The 17,641-nt window shown below is 35.6% G+C and overlaps 1 protein-coding gene across 1 annotated transcript; it reads left to right on the plus strand.

Moving 5' to 3' along the window:
- Positions 1-6,597: 6,597 nt before the first annotated feature.
- LOC104215508 (ras-related protein Rab7-like) lies at positions 6,598-12,219 on the plus strand. Its single transcript, XM_009765328.2, has 7 exons — positions 6,598-6,807; positions 6,932-6,958; positions 7,531-7,630; positions 7,730-7,876; positions 9,320-9,400; positions 9,478-9,620; positions 11,745-12,219. The coding sequence occupies exons 1-7, from the start codon at positions 6,755-6,757 to the stop codon at positions 11,806-11,808; spliced, it is 615 nt and encodes a 204-aa protein (XP_009763630.1). The 5' UTR covers positions 6,598-6,754; the 3' UTR covers positions 11,809-12,219.
- The last annotated feature ends 5,422 nt before the right edge of the window (positions 12,220-17,641 follow it).

Below are 17,641 nucleotides of genomic sequence, written 5' to 3' on the forward strand. Positions count from 1 at the left end.
TAGTTGTTTTATAAAATATGAAAAAACAAAAAAAATAGTTCATGTTGCATTTTAACTCTTTAATTTTGAATTTTTGTAGCTTTTTTTTGAATTTAGGAGTTATTTAATTTTTTTTAAATATTATGTTGAGTTTTAATATAATTTGGTAGGTTAATTTAATTTTTAAGAATTAATTTAGATTTATTTTAATTTGAAAAGAGAAAGAAAAATTGGAAAATGAAGAGAAAAAGAAAAGAAATAAAGAAGTCTGATTTTTTTTTGGGCCAATTTAATTCAATCCCCCAAAGCCCAATTGATTAAACACCATTACCCGTTCAAAAACCGGCCCAGACCCATATTATACCCGGTCCAAACCCCATAGTCATCAAAACGACCCCGTTTCAATTATCCCAATCAGGACAGTCGATCTTACTTGATCGAACGGTCCGGAACTGAGTCCCAAATTATATTTAACTGTCCTAAAATCCTCGACCCCCCCCCCCCGGTTCCATCTCTCTCACCCATCTCTCTTCAGAGATCACCCCTAACCCTAGCGTCGCCCTAACATTCTCCGGTGGCGGCGCCGCCTCCAATCAACCTCAAACTCACACCTCAAAATCCTCACAACCTCCCCTTTCCCAATCTCAAAACCATTTCCCTCGAATCCTTTGGCATCTGCTCGAATTTCAAAGCGAAGTTCGAAACCCTAAGCCCCAAATTACCTTACCTTTGAATCTGAGGCATGTAAGACACAACTTCCGAATTTTTCAGGTTTTAAAGTTTAATTTGACATAAAGCAGTGTTGGTCGTTTGTTCTTGACAAAGAACAAACGATTAACACTGGTTGTGTTAAATCAAGCAGTCCAATGTTGGTTTCGAGTTTATTTGGTAAGTTTTCTGCATTTATTCTGTCCTTTTATGTTATTTCACCATATGTTCCTCTCTCTTTCTTCTACCTTTCTTTAGTTTAGTTTCTTCTGATGAATTTGGTGAAATTTTTAACTTCTGAATCTAGATTTTCCTTGTTTGTTTGGTGTTAGTATTTATCCCGTGTGTTTTCCCAGTTTTTTTTTAAAATTTTCATTAATTTTGTTTGATTTTTGTTTTAGTATTATACCCAGCTTAATTAGATTTTATCATTTAGTTAACTATAGCTTGTTATTTAGTTTAAAAAGAAATCAATCACTCAGTTTATATTTTTAGTTTTGAAATCATTCAAAGTGATTATTTCTTCTGTTTCTCATTGAAATAGCTAGAATGGATTTCTGATTTTGGTTTGGGCCTTGGGGCCAATTCTGACCCATTTTCAAGAGTAGCCCATTCGTTTGGGTTTGGGTCTTGGGTCAATTTGACCCATTTGGTTTACTGAAGTAAATAGTAGGGGTTTAAAGGGTAGTTTAGGAAATTTAGGTTAGAGAATCATTTGTAACTGACTTGGGAAGTTTCCTGGAAGGTGGATTTGGGGCTATTTTGAAAAGCTATTTTTAAATTAGGGATTGAATAGCAAAAGCAAAAATTGGAAAAGGAGTAAAGGGCAAAAGTTTGAACTCATTCTGTTGCCCTAAAACTTCACTATAAAAGGGTAATTGCTTCACTCTTAAGTCAGATTTTTTGGAGAATTAACAACACTAAAAATTTTAGGAACGGCTGAGCTTCCTCTAGACTCTAAAAAATACTGAAATTTGCTTAGAGTTTGCATGTTTCTGCTCCTTGAGTTCCCTGTTTGTCAGATTTTCAAAAGCTCTCAAAAGTTGTATTGATTCTAGGTTCGAATTTGGTTCAAAAGGCTGAATAGTTGATGAAAATAGTGAGTAAAATGATAGAAATGTAAACAGCCCCTCGGGCAAGACATGTACCATAAACCGCCCATCGGGCAAAATATCAACAAAACTAGCCCCTCGGGCTACCTCACAATCACTCGTAATCAGCCCCTCGACCAACAATATGAATCAACAACAGCCTCTCGGGCAACATCACATCACTCACACTAGGTACCCGCGCTCACTGGGGGTGTTCAGACTCCGGAGGGGCTCCTACAATCCAAGCGCTATAACAAGCCATCTTGTGTCATGATAAATCAGGCCCTCGGCCTCTCATATAACACAATCAATACAACATACCGCGGTCGCGCAACCCGATCCTATGATATCCTCAAAACACAGGCTCTCGGCCTCACTTAGTCAGAAACCTCTCAAGGCACTCGGGCCATAGTAAAACAGGGTGCTCAGCCCAAAATATCATTTATAATACCAAACAGAGTAATAAGACTGAGTTATGAGATCAGTAAAATGCTGCTTGACTGAGTACCGCTATTAAATCAAAAACATTGAGGAATAGTAGTAAAAAAATCTCTAAGGGTCCAAAATAGATGGCACGAGGCCCAAATATGGAATTCAGCCCAAACATAGTAATACTTTCCAAAACACAATAGTATCAAATAGTTTTCAATCAAATACGCGACTTAATAGTCGTACGGGACGGATCAAGTCACAATCCCCAACGTTGCATGACCCCACACTCGTCATCTAGCATGTGTGTCACCCTAAAGTAGTGAAACGATGTGAAATCCGGGGTTTCATACCCTCGGAACAACATTTACAATCATTACTTACCTCAAACCGAACAAAACTTAGCCCGCGATTCCCTTGCCTCTCGAATCGGCCTCCAAATACTTCGAATCTAACCAAAAACAGTATCACATCATTAATACATGCTAAAGGAACAAAGCCCAAGCGAAAATAATCAAATTAACTCAAAAATTCCGAAATTGGCCAAACCCGACCCCTGGGCCCACGTCTCGGAATTCGATAAAAATCACATCACTAGAATCCTTATCCTCCCGCGATTTTATACATACCAAAATATCGAAATCGGACCTTAAATGGCCCCTCAAATCCCCACTCAAATCTTTCCAAAACTCGAGCCCTAGCCTTCAATTTTTAACCCTTAAATCCCACTAATTTCATGTCTAATTAGTTAGACATCACCCTAGAATCGAGTATTTAGTTAAAAAACTTTACCTCTAAGTGTTACCCCTTGAATCCCTTTTCAATTCCTCTAAAAAAGCTCCATGTCCGAACACAAATGGTGGAAAAATGACCAAATTTTGCGAAGGCCTCTATTTATACTTTCTGCCCAGCAAAACCGCACATGCGGTACTAATGTCGCATTTACGGTCCACACCTGTAGACATATCTCGCTTCTGCAAATTTTCATTAACCAGCCAAACTCCGCTTCTACGGTTGCCTAACCGCACTTGCGGTCATGCAGATGCGGGGACCTAGCCGCACCTGCGGTTCAAGACCGCTCCTACGAAGCTCGCACATGTGGTCCCCAATCCACAGGTGCAGATATGATAGAAGCAGCACACCAGCTGCATTTCCTCAAGTCTAAACTCTTTTCCAAAAACCATCCGAAATTATCTCGAGGCCCCCGGGACCCCAACCAAAAAATACGAACAAGTCACATACCATTATTCCAACTTATTCTAACCTTCGGAACACTCAAAACAACACCGAAATACCAAATCACCCTCGGAATAACCTGAAATTTTGCACACACATCACAATTGACACAACGGACCTATTCCAATTTTCGAAATCCCATTCTGACCTCGATATCAAGATTTCCACTGCCGACTGGAAAACGCCAAAATTCCGATTTTGCCAATTCAAGCCTAAATCTTCCATAGACCTCCAAAATATATTCCGATCATGCTCCTAAGTCCCAAATCATCTAACGAAACTATCTGAACCATCAGAATTCACATCTGGGATCTTCTACACATAAGTCAACATTCAGTTAACTTTTATAACTTAAGCTTACTAAAAGAGACTAAGTGTCTCATTCTTCTACAAAACCACTCCGAACCCAAACCAACCAACACGATACGATGAAATACAGCAGAACAACATATAAAGAAGCAAAAATGGGGGAAACAGAGTCGTAACTCATGAAACGACCGGCCGGATCGTTACAGTATATCAGTTGCATAGCCCATGTCTATATTTGGACCCATATCGAAACCCAAATGGAGTCCCACTCACCAAGCAATTGTGAGTTAACAACTTGGCCAAATAAACCACACATAGCAATCACATAAAGGATTCTGGGGCCTACTAATAGCGACTAGATGGCAGAATTTATAGAAAAATGCATTTGCATTTTTAGAAGAAAACGTAAGAGGATTGATTAAACAAAAGAACATGAAGACTTAAAGGGTCAATAAGGCTTAGCTTCATTAGGGCAAGTTGATATGGCAAATTGACATTACAGGCTCAATTGCTTAGCAGGAGATGACATATTGAGCATGAAGAAATACATTAAGAGAGAGAGTTAGGGGAAATAAGTCATTTGGGGTTACATGATAAACATATATAGGGTGCGGATGCCAAATAAGTTCAGAATAGAGCACTAGCATAACAGGATTTTAAAACCTAGGAATCTAAGTCATGGAGGGTCAGACATAGTCATATTCAGGGAATGACAATTATGCATAACAAAAGGCAAGCCAGAGAACAACGAGAAGCCTAACCATGTTGAGTATAACACAAAGATATGGCACGAGACATGTTATCTTAAAGTTAAATAGTGCAGGCAGTTATAGAACATAGGCCAGTGATCACGGGAACCTAAGTGTATTGGGATTCAACTAGAACACAAAGCAATACCAATAAATGCAGAAGTGATCAAATACCAGAACAAAGCAACATGTTTAGTTAAAATATTGCGACATTAAATATGGTTTATATAGGCAGGTAAAATAGGGTCTCATAGAGGAATTGTCAGTAAAAGTTCATACAGGCAAATTCTGGGTGTGAATTAGCTCCTCATAGACTCATAACAAATAATAAGTATAAGTAACTAGCTACACAAACATAACGATCAGAAATCAATCAGGTTGGATACATATAATAGGCATGCATTAAAGCTAGCAATGGCAAGAGAACATATTAGGGTAAGCATTTACACATCATTGCCACATAACTTGCAGAGAAACAATGGATTCGATAGGAATAGAGCAATTCTGAGCAATAACATAGTTCTCTAAGTGTTTTTGTACAAGAAATCAAAATAAGGTACAACAAATATCCGTCAAGTTATTGAAGCTACTGCAGAATGGTATTAAGACAAACAGGCTCGTATAACAAGTAGCATAATATCGAAGTTAATTTAAAGGAATCCAAGTGGCACTAGTGCACATAATTTTAAACAGAAAGTAGTAGGAATTGCAGGGGTATGAAGTACTAATTAGTTACAAACAAATCGAACAAAGAATGCGAAACTCGAAATCTCATAAATAGTGGCGATGGCAGAAGAACAATAAAACCCCAAAATTCTCAGTGCGTCAGAGTTCCCAAGGGCTTCAGGTGAACCCGAGGCTGTGCTCACACTAAGAGAGGTCTAATAATTGAATTCCAGTAGCCTTGGCTTCCAGCCAGCTAAGACCTCGAGTTTTAGAATAGTATAGGACTAGTGAGAGTGAGAGTAGAGTGATTAAGGTCCGTTTTTTGGGAATTAGGGGAGGGGTTTCTATAGTAGCAGATTTAGACTAATAAACAAGGAAAATCATCAGTCAAACACAAGAAAGGAAAGAGTATCACAGGCAATCAAGAATCAGTAACAAAAAAGGAAAATCTCAAACCCTAGTTGGGTCCAACGACCTTGAATCAAACCAATAATGCAAGAATCGTTCATTGTAGAGTGTATATGGATGAAAGATTGTTGAGATCTTCACAAAATCAAGATAAATCGCTCCCGTTCTTGAGAATTAATTCTTGACAAAAATAAGGTAAGAACTAAGTAACACCATAGACACGCGTATAATAGCAGAGTATCACAAAATAGGTAAATCATGGATTGATTCCATATTTGGGTTGGAATCGGAGAAGATTGGGGATATGGCGGCTAGGATTTACAAAGGCGGGTGGAGAGATGAGAGAATAGAGAGGCGGTTGCGAAAAAATATATAAAAAAAAAAATACTTGTATAATTCTTGTAAATTAAATAATGATACAAAAATGACATTTAAAAATATATATACTATTTGAAAAAATATGAAGATAAAATTGGGTATCAATACCAAACACACCCTCAATAACAAAAAAGAATAAGGTGAGTAGGTGATTGATGTCAAGCTCGAGGTTGTCTTGTGGGCACCTCCTTAAATCCTACAATTAATATCACTAATTAATACAATACATGATTTATAGCCTGTTTGGTCAAGCTTATTTTTGGCCAAAAGTGTTTTTTTTTTTTTTTTGCCAAAAGCACTTTTGACAAAAAATTGAGGTGTTTGGTCAAACTTCTGGAAGGAAAAAAAAGTGTTTTTAAAGAGAAGCAGAAACAGTTTTGGAAAAACAAAAAAAGTAGTTTCTCTCCAAAAGCACTTTTTTGAGAAGCACTTTTGAGAAAAATACACTTAGAAGCAGTTTTTTAAAGCTTGGCCAAACACTAATTGCTGCTCAGAAGTGCTTTTCAAACTAATTTAGCCAAACACAAACTGCTTCTCACCAAAAGACTTTTAAAAAAAAACACTTTTAAAAGAAAAACACTTCTCTGACTTTTGCAGCTTGGCCAAACGGGTTATTAATAGTTTCATAATCCAACAAATTACAAATCACAGTAACTAGAAGCGATCTAAATTGGCGCCTCTTTTACCCATGCCCCTTTCTCTCCTCTAATAAATAGCTCCGATCCGACGTTTGAAATTACAGAGACCCAAAAGGGAATTAACCAACAAAAAAAAAAATCTGAACGTTGCTCGAATATCTCCATGTCTATGCGTAGACGAACTTTGCTCAAAGTCATCGTCCTCGGCGACAGTGGGTACGATTCAAACAATGGTTTTTTATTTTTTCCAATTTATAATTTCTGATCCTAGGGCTAAGTTGTGTAATTTCCTTTTTTGTTAGTATATCCTTATTAATTTCTCTTTTGGTTTGTTATTCAGGGTTGGTAAAACATCATTGATGAATCGGTATCCTTCTGTACCACTTTCCACAATTATTGGACATCACGTTATTTGTTTCTTTTTTAAATTTCACTTGTCTTTTTCAAATTTCACCTCCTTGTAGTATTTTTTTTTAATTTTATGAAATCGCAATATACTTCCTGTGTCCAAAAAAAGGATGATATATAAAGAATTACTATAAATACCAATTTCTATAGTAAAAAAATACTACAAGTCTACAACAGTTAAAAACTGCCCAGGGCTTTGGTCCAGTGGTAAGAGTGCAGTTTGTGATGTGTTGGTTCCGCCACAGTCACATGTTCGAATTCCTCCACAAACAAAATACATGCTATTTAAGTTGAGAAGGATAGAGAAGCGGGCCAATTATCCATCTTCTGTTATCAGAGAGAGAGAGAGAACAGCTAAAAGCGTTTTGACTCTTCTCATAGTAATAGTGTGCCATTCTTTTTGGGACAGGCATTACCCATTGTCGTCTCATACTGGTGATGTTCTATATAGGTTGTTGTTAGATCACTGTTCCTAGGTACATTATGTTTCTTTATGTGCTCGTATTTGTGGGTCATTAACTGCTTGTATAGATATGTACACAAAAAATTCAGTCAGCAATATAAAGCTACAATTGGAGCTGATTTTGTGACAAAGGAGCTTCAAATTGATGACAGGCTCGTGACTCTTCAAGTGGGTTATTCTGCTTTGTTTTTAATGTCTAAGATGAGCTCAATAGTTTTGGTGATTATGTATTTAGTGGATGAGCTTATGTTTGTGATTTACTAGTAGATATGGGATACAGCGGGCCAGGAGAGGTTTCAGAGTCTCGGGGTTGCATTTTATAGAGGAGCAGATTGTTGTGTTTTGGTCTATGATGTCAATGTAATGCGATCGTTTGACAACCTTGACAACTGGCATGAAGAGTTTCTCAAACAGGTAACTCATCAGCTTCAGTGGGTTTTCCTTATTACTGTTCTTAGTTAGGATATCTTGAACCTTCTTCATACATGTCTAACGTTCCACGTTTTTAACAAGTTAATTCCTCTGAGATGCTTGTTTGCCTGTAAATCAGGATGAAATATATTTTCTTTTAATCCTGCTTTGTAAAATACGCTTGGGATTAGGGACAACAACTAATGATAGACACATTGATCCATAATAACGTTTTCTATTAGCCTATTACAATGCTAAGTTGGTGATGTGGATCAACTTGTGAGCTCTTAAGTCACAATCAGAAGGTCACAATGTATTTCATACCTATTTGTTAGTGAAGCTTCGACCTTACAGCATATTGTAAATGCGATTTTATTTTCAGTTCAAGCTAGTATCTCTTTGTATAACTCTCTCCATCTAATTTTATGTCCTTGCTTGATTGAGCATGGAATAACATGTCACCATACCTTTAGTGCATCAATCAGGACATGTTCCTGTTAGGCTGCCCTTATTTAGTTGATTGATTATAATCTTCCTTTGAAGTGGGTAACACAGCGCATTCAAATGGAGAAATTCGCAAATGCTCGAACAAACTAACAGAAGAATTTATATTATGATCATGTTGCATTTGTACTGCTTAAGTTTTGCAGTGAGAAGTTGGGGATAAAGAAAAATCGACAAAGGTGCTACCTGCTTTTTCTACATATTTATAGGTATAAAAGTGGGTAATGAAGACATTTTGCCACCTTTCTAAGGTGTTAATTGAGAATAAGAAACTTCTGTCTAAGTTCCAACATCTAGGTGAACTGGGAATTATGAACAAGTAAACATGAATATAAACAAGCAACCAAATAAGGAGCATCTTGGCCAGTGATCTTTCCAAAGATGAAATCATATACTATTTCCTACGACTACTGCATAGGGTATCACATAAGGTTATTGTTTGGAGGCAAAGGATTTGGAGTTCATGCCTGTTTGTATCAAATCACATGCAACTTGTCAATTCTACTTTGGACTAACCTTACCAATCAAAAAGAGCAATAAAAAGTTCAATTTAGGCAGAGTGTTTGGGATTCATAAAATTATATGACCGCTCAAGAGATTCTTATCCCAATAGGATCTCAACAAATATAAGACTTGGTTTTTGCCTTCTAGTGAATCCCCAAAATAAGTGAAAAGACAAGTGAAAGGCCTAGTTATGGAGATAAGAATTTTTTGAACTTCCAGAAAGAAAAAAAAAGAATCTTCATAATTTCTGCATAGAATCCACAAAGTCAAATATTAATTGGACCATTCTTGCTGTTACTTGAATTGTTATGTCATTTTCTAGATCCGACCCCGATTAATTCTTGATTGATGAGTAATTGATTTATAAATTTGATTGAATTGCTGAATAGAGATCAACTATGTGTTCTATCTGAACCAACTGAGTTTATTGTTCTGCAGTCTAACCCACCAGACCCTAAGACGTTTCCATTCATATTGTTGGGAAACAAGATTGATATAGATGGCGGAAATAGCCGAGTGGTAAAACATTTACAATGCTTTGTTTTTCAGTTATTATCCCTGAAGTTTTACTGATATATTCTTTGCACGGTTAACAGGTTTCTGAGAAGAAAGCAAAGGAGTGGTGTTCTTCAAAAGGGATACCTTACTTTGAGACATCAGCAAAGGAGGATATAAATGTTGATGCCGCCTTCTTGTCTATTGCAAAAACTGCTTTGGCCAATGAACACGAGCAGGATATGTGAGTTTATATTATCCTTTTGCATGATTATAAAGAAAGCACAATATTGTTGTCCTTAGACTCTATGCATATAATGTATATGTAGCTAGAACTTTTCTGTTGTAGTTATTGACTACTTTAAGACTTCTTTGGTAATCAAAGGCTGTAAGTTGAGCCAATTAAGGAATGTGTGGCCAAAGATGTTAAACATCATGATTCTTAGATATGAGCAATAAGAAGCTCTCAGTGGAATGTGATGGAACTGTCTTTTAAAATAGGCAAAAGATGTCTCTTAAACCATGGATATGGAGGTATACCTGTCAAGTTTAATGATGACAAGTACATGGAAAATCACAAAGAGCAAAGTTATGACAAAGACTAGAGTAAATAGGTTCTTTCACAAGGTTAGGGTGGTCTTCAAAATCCATCTAAAGTACAGCTCACTTTGTGGTTTTGAGGTTCAGAAATCTAGGCTAAGATATTGAAAATTTAGCTGATGACTGAGCCTGGAATATTCTCAATAGCAAAGAATTTTTTTCCGTTTTGGTTCACATTTCTAGGTAACGCAATAGTGATGTATATTTTAGAAAAAGAAAACGTGTCATTGTTTGAAGCTCTAAGCTTAAGGGACATGAATGGTATTCATCTGTGTCATGATTTTAGTGGAAGTTATTACTAGTCTTAAGGAATAACAGCGTAGGCAAAAGCGATAAGCGAAAAAAGCTCCAAAAACTTTTGAGCTTTAAGCGCAAAACACTATTAAACCATGGGCTTCAGCGTAGAAAAGAGCCAATGAAGAAAAATCAAACATAGAAATATAAATACAAAAAATAATTATTTGGAAAAAAGAATGAAAAAATTGTAATTAAGATATATATATATATATATGATGTTGTGTCCTTAAAGACAGAACCCATAGCTGAAAGTGCACACACCTCAGTACCTTGATGCCTCCACCAAAGCGTACAACCTGAGCTTCAAGGCTTAAGCACGCTTTAAGCGAGCATCCAACAACACGGAGGAACAGATAGTAACTTTTATTTATGTTTATAACTGTGAAAGGACATCAATTGTTCTTCACAGGTTGACCATTATGCAGCCTGAAACTTCTCTTCGTTGTCTTATTCATGCTGCTTCATTCCTTAGTGACATTGGTTGTTGATGTCCTTCTAATTGGTTTATTACTGTCCAGCATTTCCTTTGTCTCTTATATTGGAGGAATATAAAATAGAGAATTACCTGTATATTGCAATGAGTAAGATTTGCAGTGTAAAGGTCTTCACAAAGTCATATCTGCTAGACTAAGGTTGTCGGCTAGTAACTTAAAATCATAAGACATTAATAATTGAGAGCATAAACATGGCCTCAGGGATGATTAAGTGGGCATGACGTAAGACAGAGTATTTCAATTCAAGTTTATATTGTTTGGAAACTTGTTTTGATTAGTCTTCTGTCAGTGAAGACTAGTCTGGTTCTACTCTGTGTCAAGTTGAAGAGGAGGAGCTTGAACTGGCACTTGTGCTGGTTAGAATTTTATTCATGCCAGGCAGCTGAATAAATTGTATAATACTCTAGTATATGTGATCCGTTGTCGCTCTTGCTCATTTCTTCTCTCAGTGGCTGATTTAGTGCATTTCGGCTCAAAATTTGGTGAATTACGATGGAATGAACTTAGATGGGGAAGTGCATTGCTTCTAGGATCCCCTTGAATGTAAGATGGGTATGGCATATTTTTTATTATTCCGAATTGGTGAACTTTTGGGCTTTAGACCTACAGAACGAGTGCAGTTCTGGATCTAGTCAATATTTTCTCCATAAACATGCTGTAACTATGTAAAAATAGGTAGGCATTTTGATTTGCTTGAAATATTTAGGTTATATTACAACATGGTGCTTTCTAGTGATTCTTTGTATCTGGACGTAGATTTTATCACTCAGTTGTTGGATGGGCAAGTGTGGTTTCTTCGATGGGCAAGTGTGGTTTCTTCAATGTGCTTGTATAGTTTATCTTCCTGTCATTAGCACTTCTCTGATGTCTAGTTACGGTTCTTAAGTTCCTATGTCAACCCTTCTCCCTACATTGAAATAGTGTTCTTGGGGTGCTAGAAGATTTGAAAACTCTCTCTTATTTGCCATTGTTTTCAGATACTTCCAGGGCACTCCGGAGGCAGTTTCAGAGACAGAGCAGAGAGGTGGTTGTGCATGCTAAGTTGGGCATAGCAATTGGATAGTGTGCCATAATCCATGTTGTTGCGTAGTTTTTGTGTAACAGTATCATCATCGTTTGGCCATAGACAGTCTTGTGTACCCACTTCGTTTGGATTGAATAGTCTCCAGATGGCTTCGGTGTTTTTTCGGAAGAAGCTCTCATCTTTTGTCACATTCAGATATTGGAGGTGTGAAAACTCAGCCAGATTTAGTACCCGCAATGGCAGGTCGCTCTGATAAAGATTGTGATTTTGCATTTGTTCCCCCATGGATTGTTAGATACTTAGATTTTCTTTCTGAACTTCGAAAAGCATTTTCTTTTCCTTTGAGTTATATACTAATATATGAGTTGGAATTGTAACTGCCATTGCTCTACATTGCCATGAACTTTAGTATTCAACCTTACTCCTAAGATATTTGCACTGTTTGTCATTATGCCGTAAGCCCAAACGCTCCTCTATTTATTTGCTATAGGGGCCAGAGTGATCAACCTTACATGATCCATTCTTTCTATCGGAGGGTGCAAGATGTAAACTAACTACGCCAAAATAGAGACGCACAAAGAAAAAGGCATTACTACAGCGTGACTAAAAGAGGATTTGCACTGAGACATTGCTTTCCAACATCTGACTACAACTAAAAGTGGAGGGAGTATCTCTTTTGGGTTCTTTTCTATAATTGCCATAAAGATTCATGGCACTTTGCACTCAATATGAAAATTTAAACAATGAATAACAATTTCAAATACTTGTGATACATACTGAGAAGTAATATTCGAGTCGCTTTTGGACTTAAGATTCCCTATAGGAGATTTGGGAAAGAAATGTGAACATAAATTATACATATATTATATCTTCGCCGACTATTTTTAGTTTAAGCGATTGAGTGGACGGCTAATGGGGTTAATTATTCAAGACATGTTTAGTCTTTTCTTTTTTAAGAAACTAGTTTTAGAATTAACTCATATTAATGAGTACAAAAGTTTAATATAGGAATATGAACATAGTAAGAAAATAAAAACAAACATCTAAAAGTTACTATTAAATACAAGTTTGAAGATAGTATACATTAACGTGATCATTATTAAAAGAAGAAAGAAAAAAGCAATCTGGTGCACTAAAGCTTTCGCTATGCGTAGGGTGCGGGGAAGGACTATACCACTAGGATCTATTGTATCCAGTCTTATCCGCATTTCTGCAAAAGACTGTTTCCACGATTCGAACTCGTAACCTCCTGATCATATAACGTTAATTTTACTAATTACATTAAGGCTTCAATCATTATTAAAAGATGGTTTGATTTATTTTCATATTTTAGGAGTCTAACCTTTTCGGCTAATTCCTGCCCTCCCTTGGCTTTGGTGAAGGAAAAAGTCATCCCTTGTGGCTATAATAGCCAGATTTACAACTGGTCGTTCAAAAATAGCTCAATTTCAAAAGTAATCAAAATTTAGCCACTTTTCATGTAAAGATAAATCTGAGCGAAAACACTGTTCAAAACTTGGAAAATACGTCAGTATATTATGCTGGAGTTCCAGCATAAGTATATTTGAACTCCAGCATATTATACTGGAGTTCCAAGATAAGTATGTTGGAACTCCAGCATAATATGATGGAGTTCCATCACAAGTACACTAGAACTCCAGCATAATATACTGAAGTTCCAGCAAGTATACCGATCCAGCATAATATACTGGAGTTTGAAGCACCGGTGCTCCAGTCTCCAGTATATTATACTGGAGCCAGCAAAGTATATCGGTCCAACATAATATGCTGGAGTTCATACACAGGTGCACCGAACTCCAGTATATTTTGCTGGACCGGTCTCTACTGCAGTAAAATAGTGACTATTTTTCATTGACTTGGTAAACGCTGGTTATTTTTGAATGACCAATCCAAAAACTAGCTATACCGTGCTATTTTTACATCACCCTAGCAAGATTAGAGCATTGTACAATGCTAAATGTGGATAATTTCTTTTGTTTTTTCAAAAATTAATTTCTTAATAATCATTCAAATACACATTATTATTTTAAAACAATTTCCTTGAAATATCCAAACGCCTGAAACACATGTATGATATCTAATATATTCATGTATACTAGTTTGAACTATAGATAAAATGTTTTTTGGTATATCAAAAAGACTAATAAATAACCTACTTTAAAATCTTTCATAAGCTACCCAATTTCAATTGACAGAAAAAAAAACTCTATTTCAACATATGTCAAGATATAGTTAGGTCATCATCAGAGGATGTGGTGCACTGGATAAAACTGTTCTTCTCTTAACTAAAGATCTCGGGTTCGAGCCTTGAATATAGAAAAATTCTTAGTAGGGAACACTTCCCTCCAAATAGGTCCCTTAGGCCATCTCCAACTTTGCCCCCATCCCCCATAATGGGGGAAATATTTGGGGGAATTTAGCTCCAACCCTCCCCCATTTTTGTCCCCAAAATGGGGGATGAATAGTGTTTCCTCAAATATGGGGTACACTATTCATCTCCCCCATTACTGTTCATCACTTTTTTATTATTATTTTATTATTTAATCTTTTAATTTATCTCTTTATATATACCTAATTATGTAATGTATTTATAATATTAATATTATATCTTAACTTTGGTGTATAATTTAATAAATTAATTTTCGTGCATTTATTATTTTTATGTAGAAATGACAGTAGATAAAAATCAACGATTTCAAGAATTTTTATTTCGACATAGAAGAATTAAGGACAAAGATGCTCATTTTGCACTTCGTAATGCATTAATAGATCATTTATGGGAGAATATTAGAGGTTGAAGTTGAATATTTATCTAGTATTTCGAATGAATTTTATCGTTATGTAATATATATTTAATTAATCTTGTATCACAATGATTTCACTTTTATTTGAATTATTATTTAATCTATAATAATTGCTTACAAATTATATTATTTAAAATTTTATGGAATTGTTTTAATTATGAAAATTACAAATTAATAAAAATAAAAGATGGAATTTGTTTAATAGAAATTAAAAAATGAAATGAAATGAAATACAATAATATAATATAGAAGAGAGAGAAGAATATAAAAAAGTTTGGGAAAAAAATGGGGGAATGGTTGGAGTAAGTTGTCCCCAAAATGGGGATTTTGGGGAAATCCCCATTTTGAGGACCAAAAATGAGGTAAAGGTTGGAGATGCCCTTGTCGGACACCGGGTGGGAAACCAAAAAAAAAGAATAATATATAGGTTGGTCAAAGTTGATGAAATGATTAGAAGATAAACATATTGTCCTTTATACACACAAAAATAGAAGAAGTGTTATGAAATATAACTCAAAGTAACAATATGGAACAAGAAAATAAAAGTAATTTAGTAAAACATGAACAAGAAATGGAGATAGAGAGAAGGAAGAGATTTCTTCTTCAATTGTGTGTATCTTTCCATTGCAATTACATAGCCTTTTATCGGCATAAAAAGTAAAGATGATGGACATAAAGTAAGAGATTTAATCTTTAAGTTAGTCACAACATGGGCATCCAATGTAGCATCCAGTATAGTATCCAATGTACAAACTATTCATAACACTCCCCCTTGGATGTTCATGTAAGATAATGTGCCTCATTAAGAACTTATAAAAAAATATTGGGATGTACATAGTTATTTATAATATGCATTGCTTGCTGCCTCATTAAAAACCTTACCAGGAAAACCCAGTGGGACAAAACCTTGGTTAAGGAAAAGAGTGCAGTGTGTAGTTACTCCCCCTGATGAAAAATCACTTAATGTCTCGAAGACGATGCATTCCAATCTTATATATCAGCTTTTCAAATATTGAGGTTGGTAATGCCTTAGTGAACAGATCAGCCAAATTATCACTTGAACGAACTTGTTGTACATCTATTTCACCATTCTTCTGAAGATCATGAGTGAAAAAGAATTTCGGTGAAATGTGTTTTGTTCTATCTCCTTTGATATATCCTCCTTTCAATTGAGCTATGCATGCAGCATTGTCTTCATACAATATTGTTGGAATATTCTCTTTCGAAGAAAGACCACATGTTTGCTGAATGTGTTGAGTTATAGATCTTAACCAAACGCATTCTTGACTTGCTTCGTGAATGACTATTATCTCTACATGATTTGAAGAAGTAGCAACCATAATTTGTTTTGTTGAATGCCATGATATGGCTGTACCTCCATTTGTAAATAAATAGCCTGTCTGAGATCGACCTTTGTGTGGATCAGAGAAACATCCTGCATCTACATAACCAATCAATGATGGTTTGGATTCATTTGAATAAAATAAACCCATATCAATGGTCCCTTGGAGGTATCTGAATATATGTTTAATACCATTCTAGTGTCTTTGTGTTGGCGAAGAACTAAATCTTGCCAATAAGCTTACTGAGAAAGTTATATCTGGTCAGGAATTATTGGCAAGATACATTAATGCCCCAATTGCACTAATATATGGTACTTCGGCACCAAGAAGCTCTTCATCATTTTCATGAGGTCAGAATGGATCTTTCTTTATATCAAGTGATCTCACAACCATCGGGGTACTCAATGGATGTGCTTTATCCATATAGAATCGCTTTAAAAAAATTTCGGTATATGTTGATTGATGGACAAATATTCCATTTTTCATATACTCAATTTGTAGACCAAGATAAAATTTTGTCTTTCCAAGATCTTTCATTTCAAATTCTTTCTTCAAACAATCTACTGTTTTTGAAATCTCCCCAGGAGTTCCAATGATATTTAAATCATCAACATACACGGCGATTATAACAAATTCAGATCCAAACCTTTTTATAAAGACACAAGGACAAATTGGATCATAAATGTAACCTTCTTTCAACAGGTATTCACTCAGGCGATTGTATAACATACGACCTGATTGTTTCAATCTGTATAAAGATTTCTGAAGCTTTATTGAACAAGTTTCTCGAAAACTTTTATATGCTTCTGAACAATTTAAATCCTTCAATGATTTCCATTATATGCATATCAAGTTTTTTATGTATTTCCAGATTAAAATCTTAAATGACTACATCCACAACAAGAGAACATGTCTCTATATAATCAATGCCAGGATATTTACAAATATTCTTGTGACACAAGTCATCTTTATGTCTATCGACTTGACCTTTTTCGCACAAGAACACATTTACCTCCACTGGATTTATACTTTCAGGTGTTGGGACTCCGTCCAACTTTATATTTTTCAAGTGAAGTCAACTTTCATTGCGTATTTTTCATTTGGCCAATTATTTATCTGTCCAAATTTCATGACAGATTTGAGCTCAAGATCCTCGTCAATATTAATAATATTGAGCGCTACATTATGTTAACAATATCGTCGACGATCATTTTATATCGGTTCAATTATTACCTAATAAAGACATAACTTATTGAGATCTCTTTATCTCATTATTTCAGGTACCTGAGCCTCTCCCATGAGGTCTTATGAAATATTATGTCGTGGTACTCTTCTAGAGCATTTGCCTCCTTTTTTTGACCATTTTGAATATTTGCCCCTCTCCTTCTTCAAGGAGTTTTATCTTTGGAACCGATTGGTCTGTTACACTTTATGCGTGGCATAGACTCTGTCCCCCATGGACTTTATTCTATTTGGAGCATTAGCAGCTGAAATATGACATTTAGCTTTGGGTCAGCAAATGTTTATGGCAATAATTTGTAAATGAATTATCACTTGAACTTCAAGTTCATATTTTCTTGTACGAGGATCTATATGTATTCATAATAATTCATTTCACGTATCACTTTCTTAGCTGCCCATTTTCTCCCCCTAATATTGGGATCACCAACACATTTCCCAAC

This window comes from Nicotiana sylvestris, chromosome 10 (genome assembly GCF_000393655.2).
Source record: "Nicotiana sylvestris chromosome 10, ASM39365v2, whole genome shotgun sequence".
NCBI classification, from domain to species: Eukaryota; Viridiplantae; Streptophyta; class Magnoliopsida; order Solanales; family Solanaceae; genus Nicotiana; species Nicotiana sylvestris.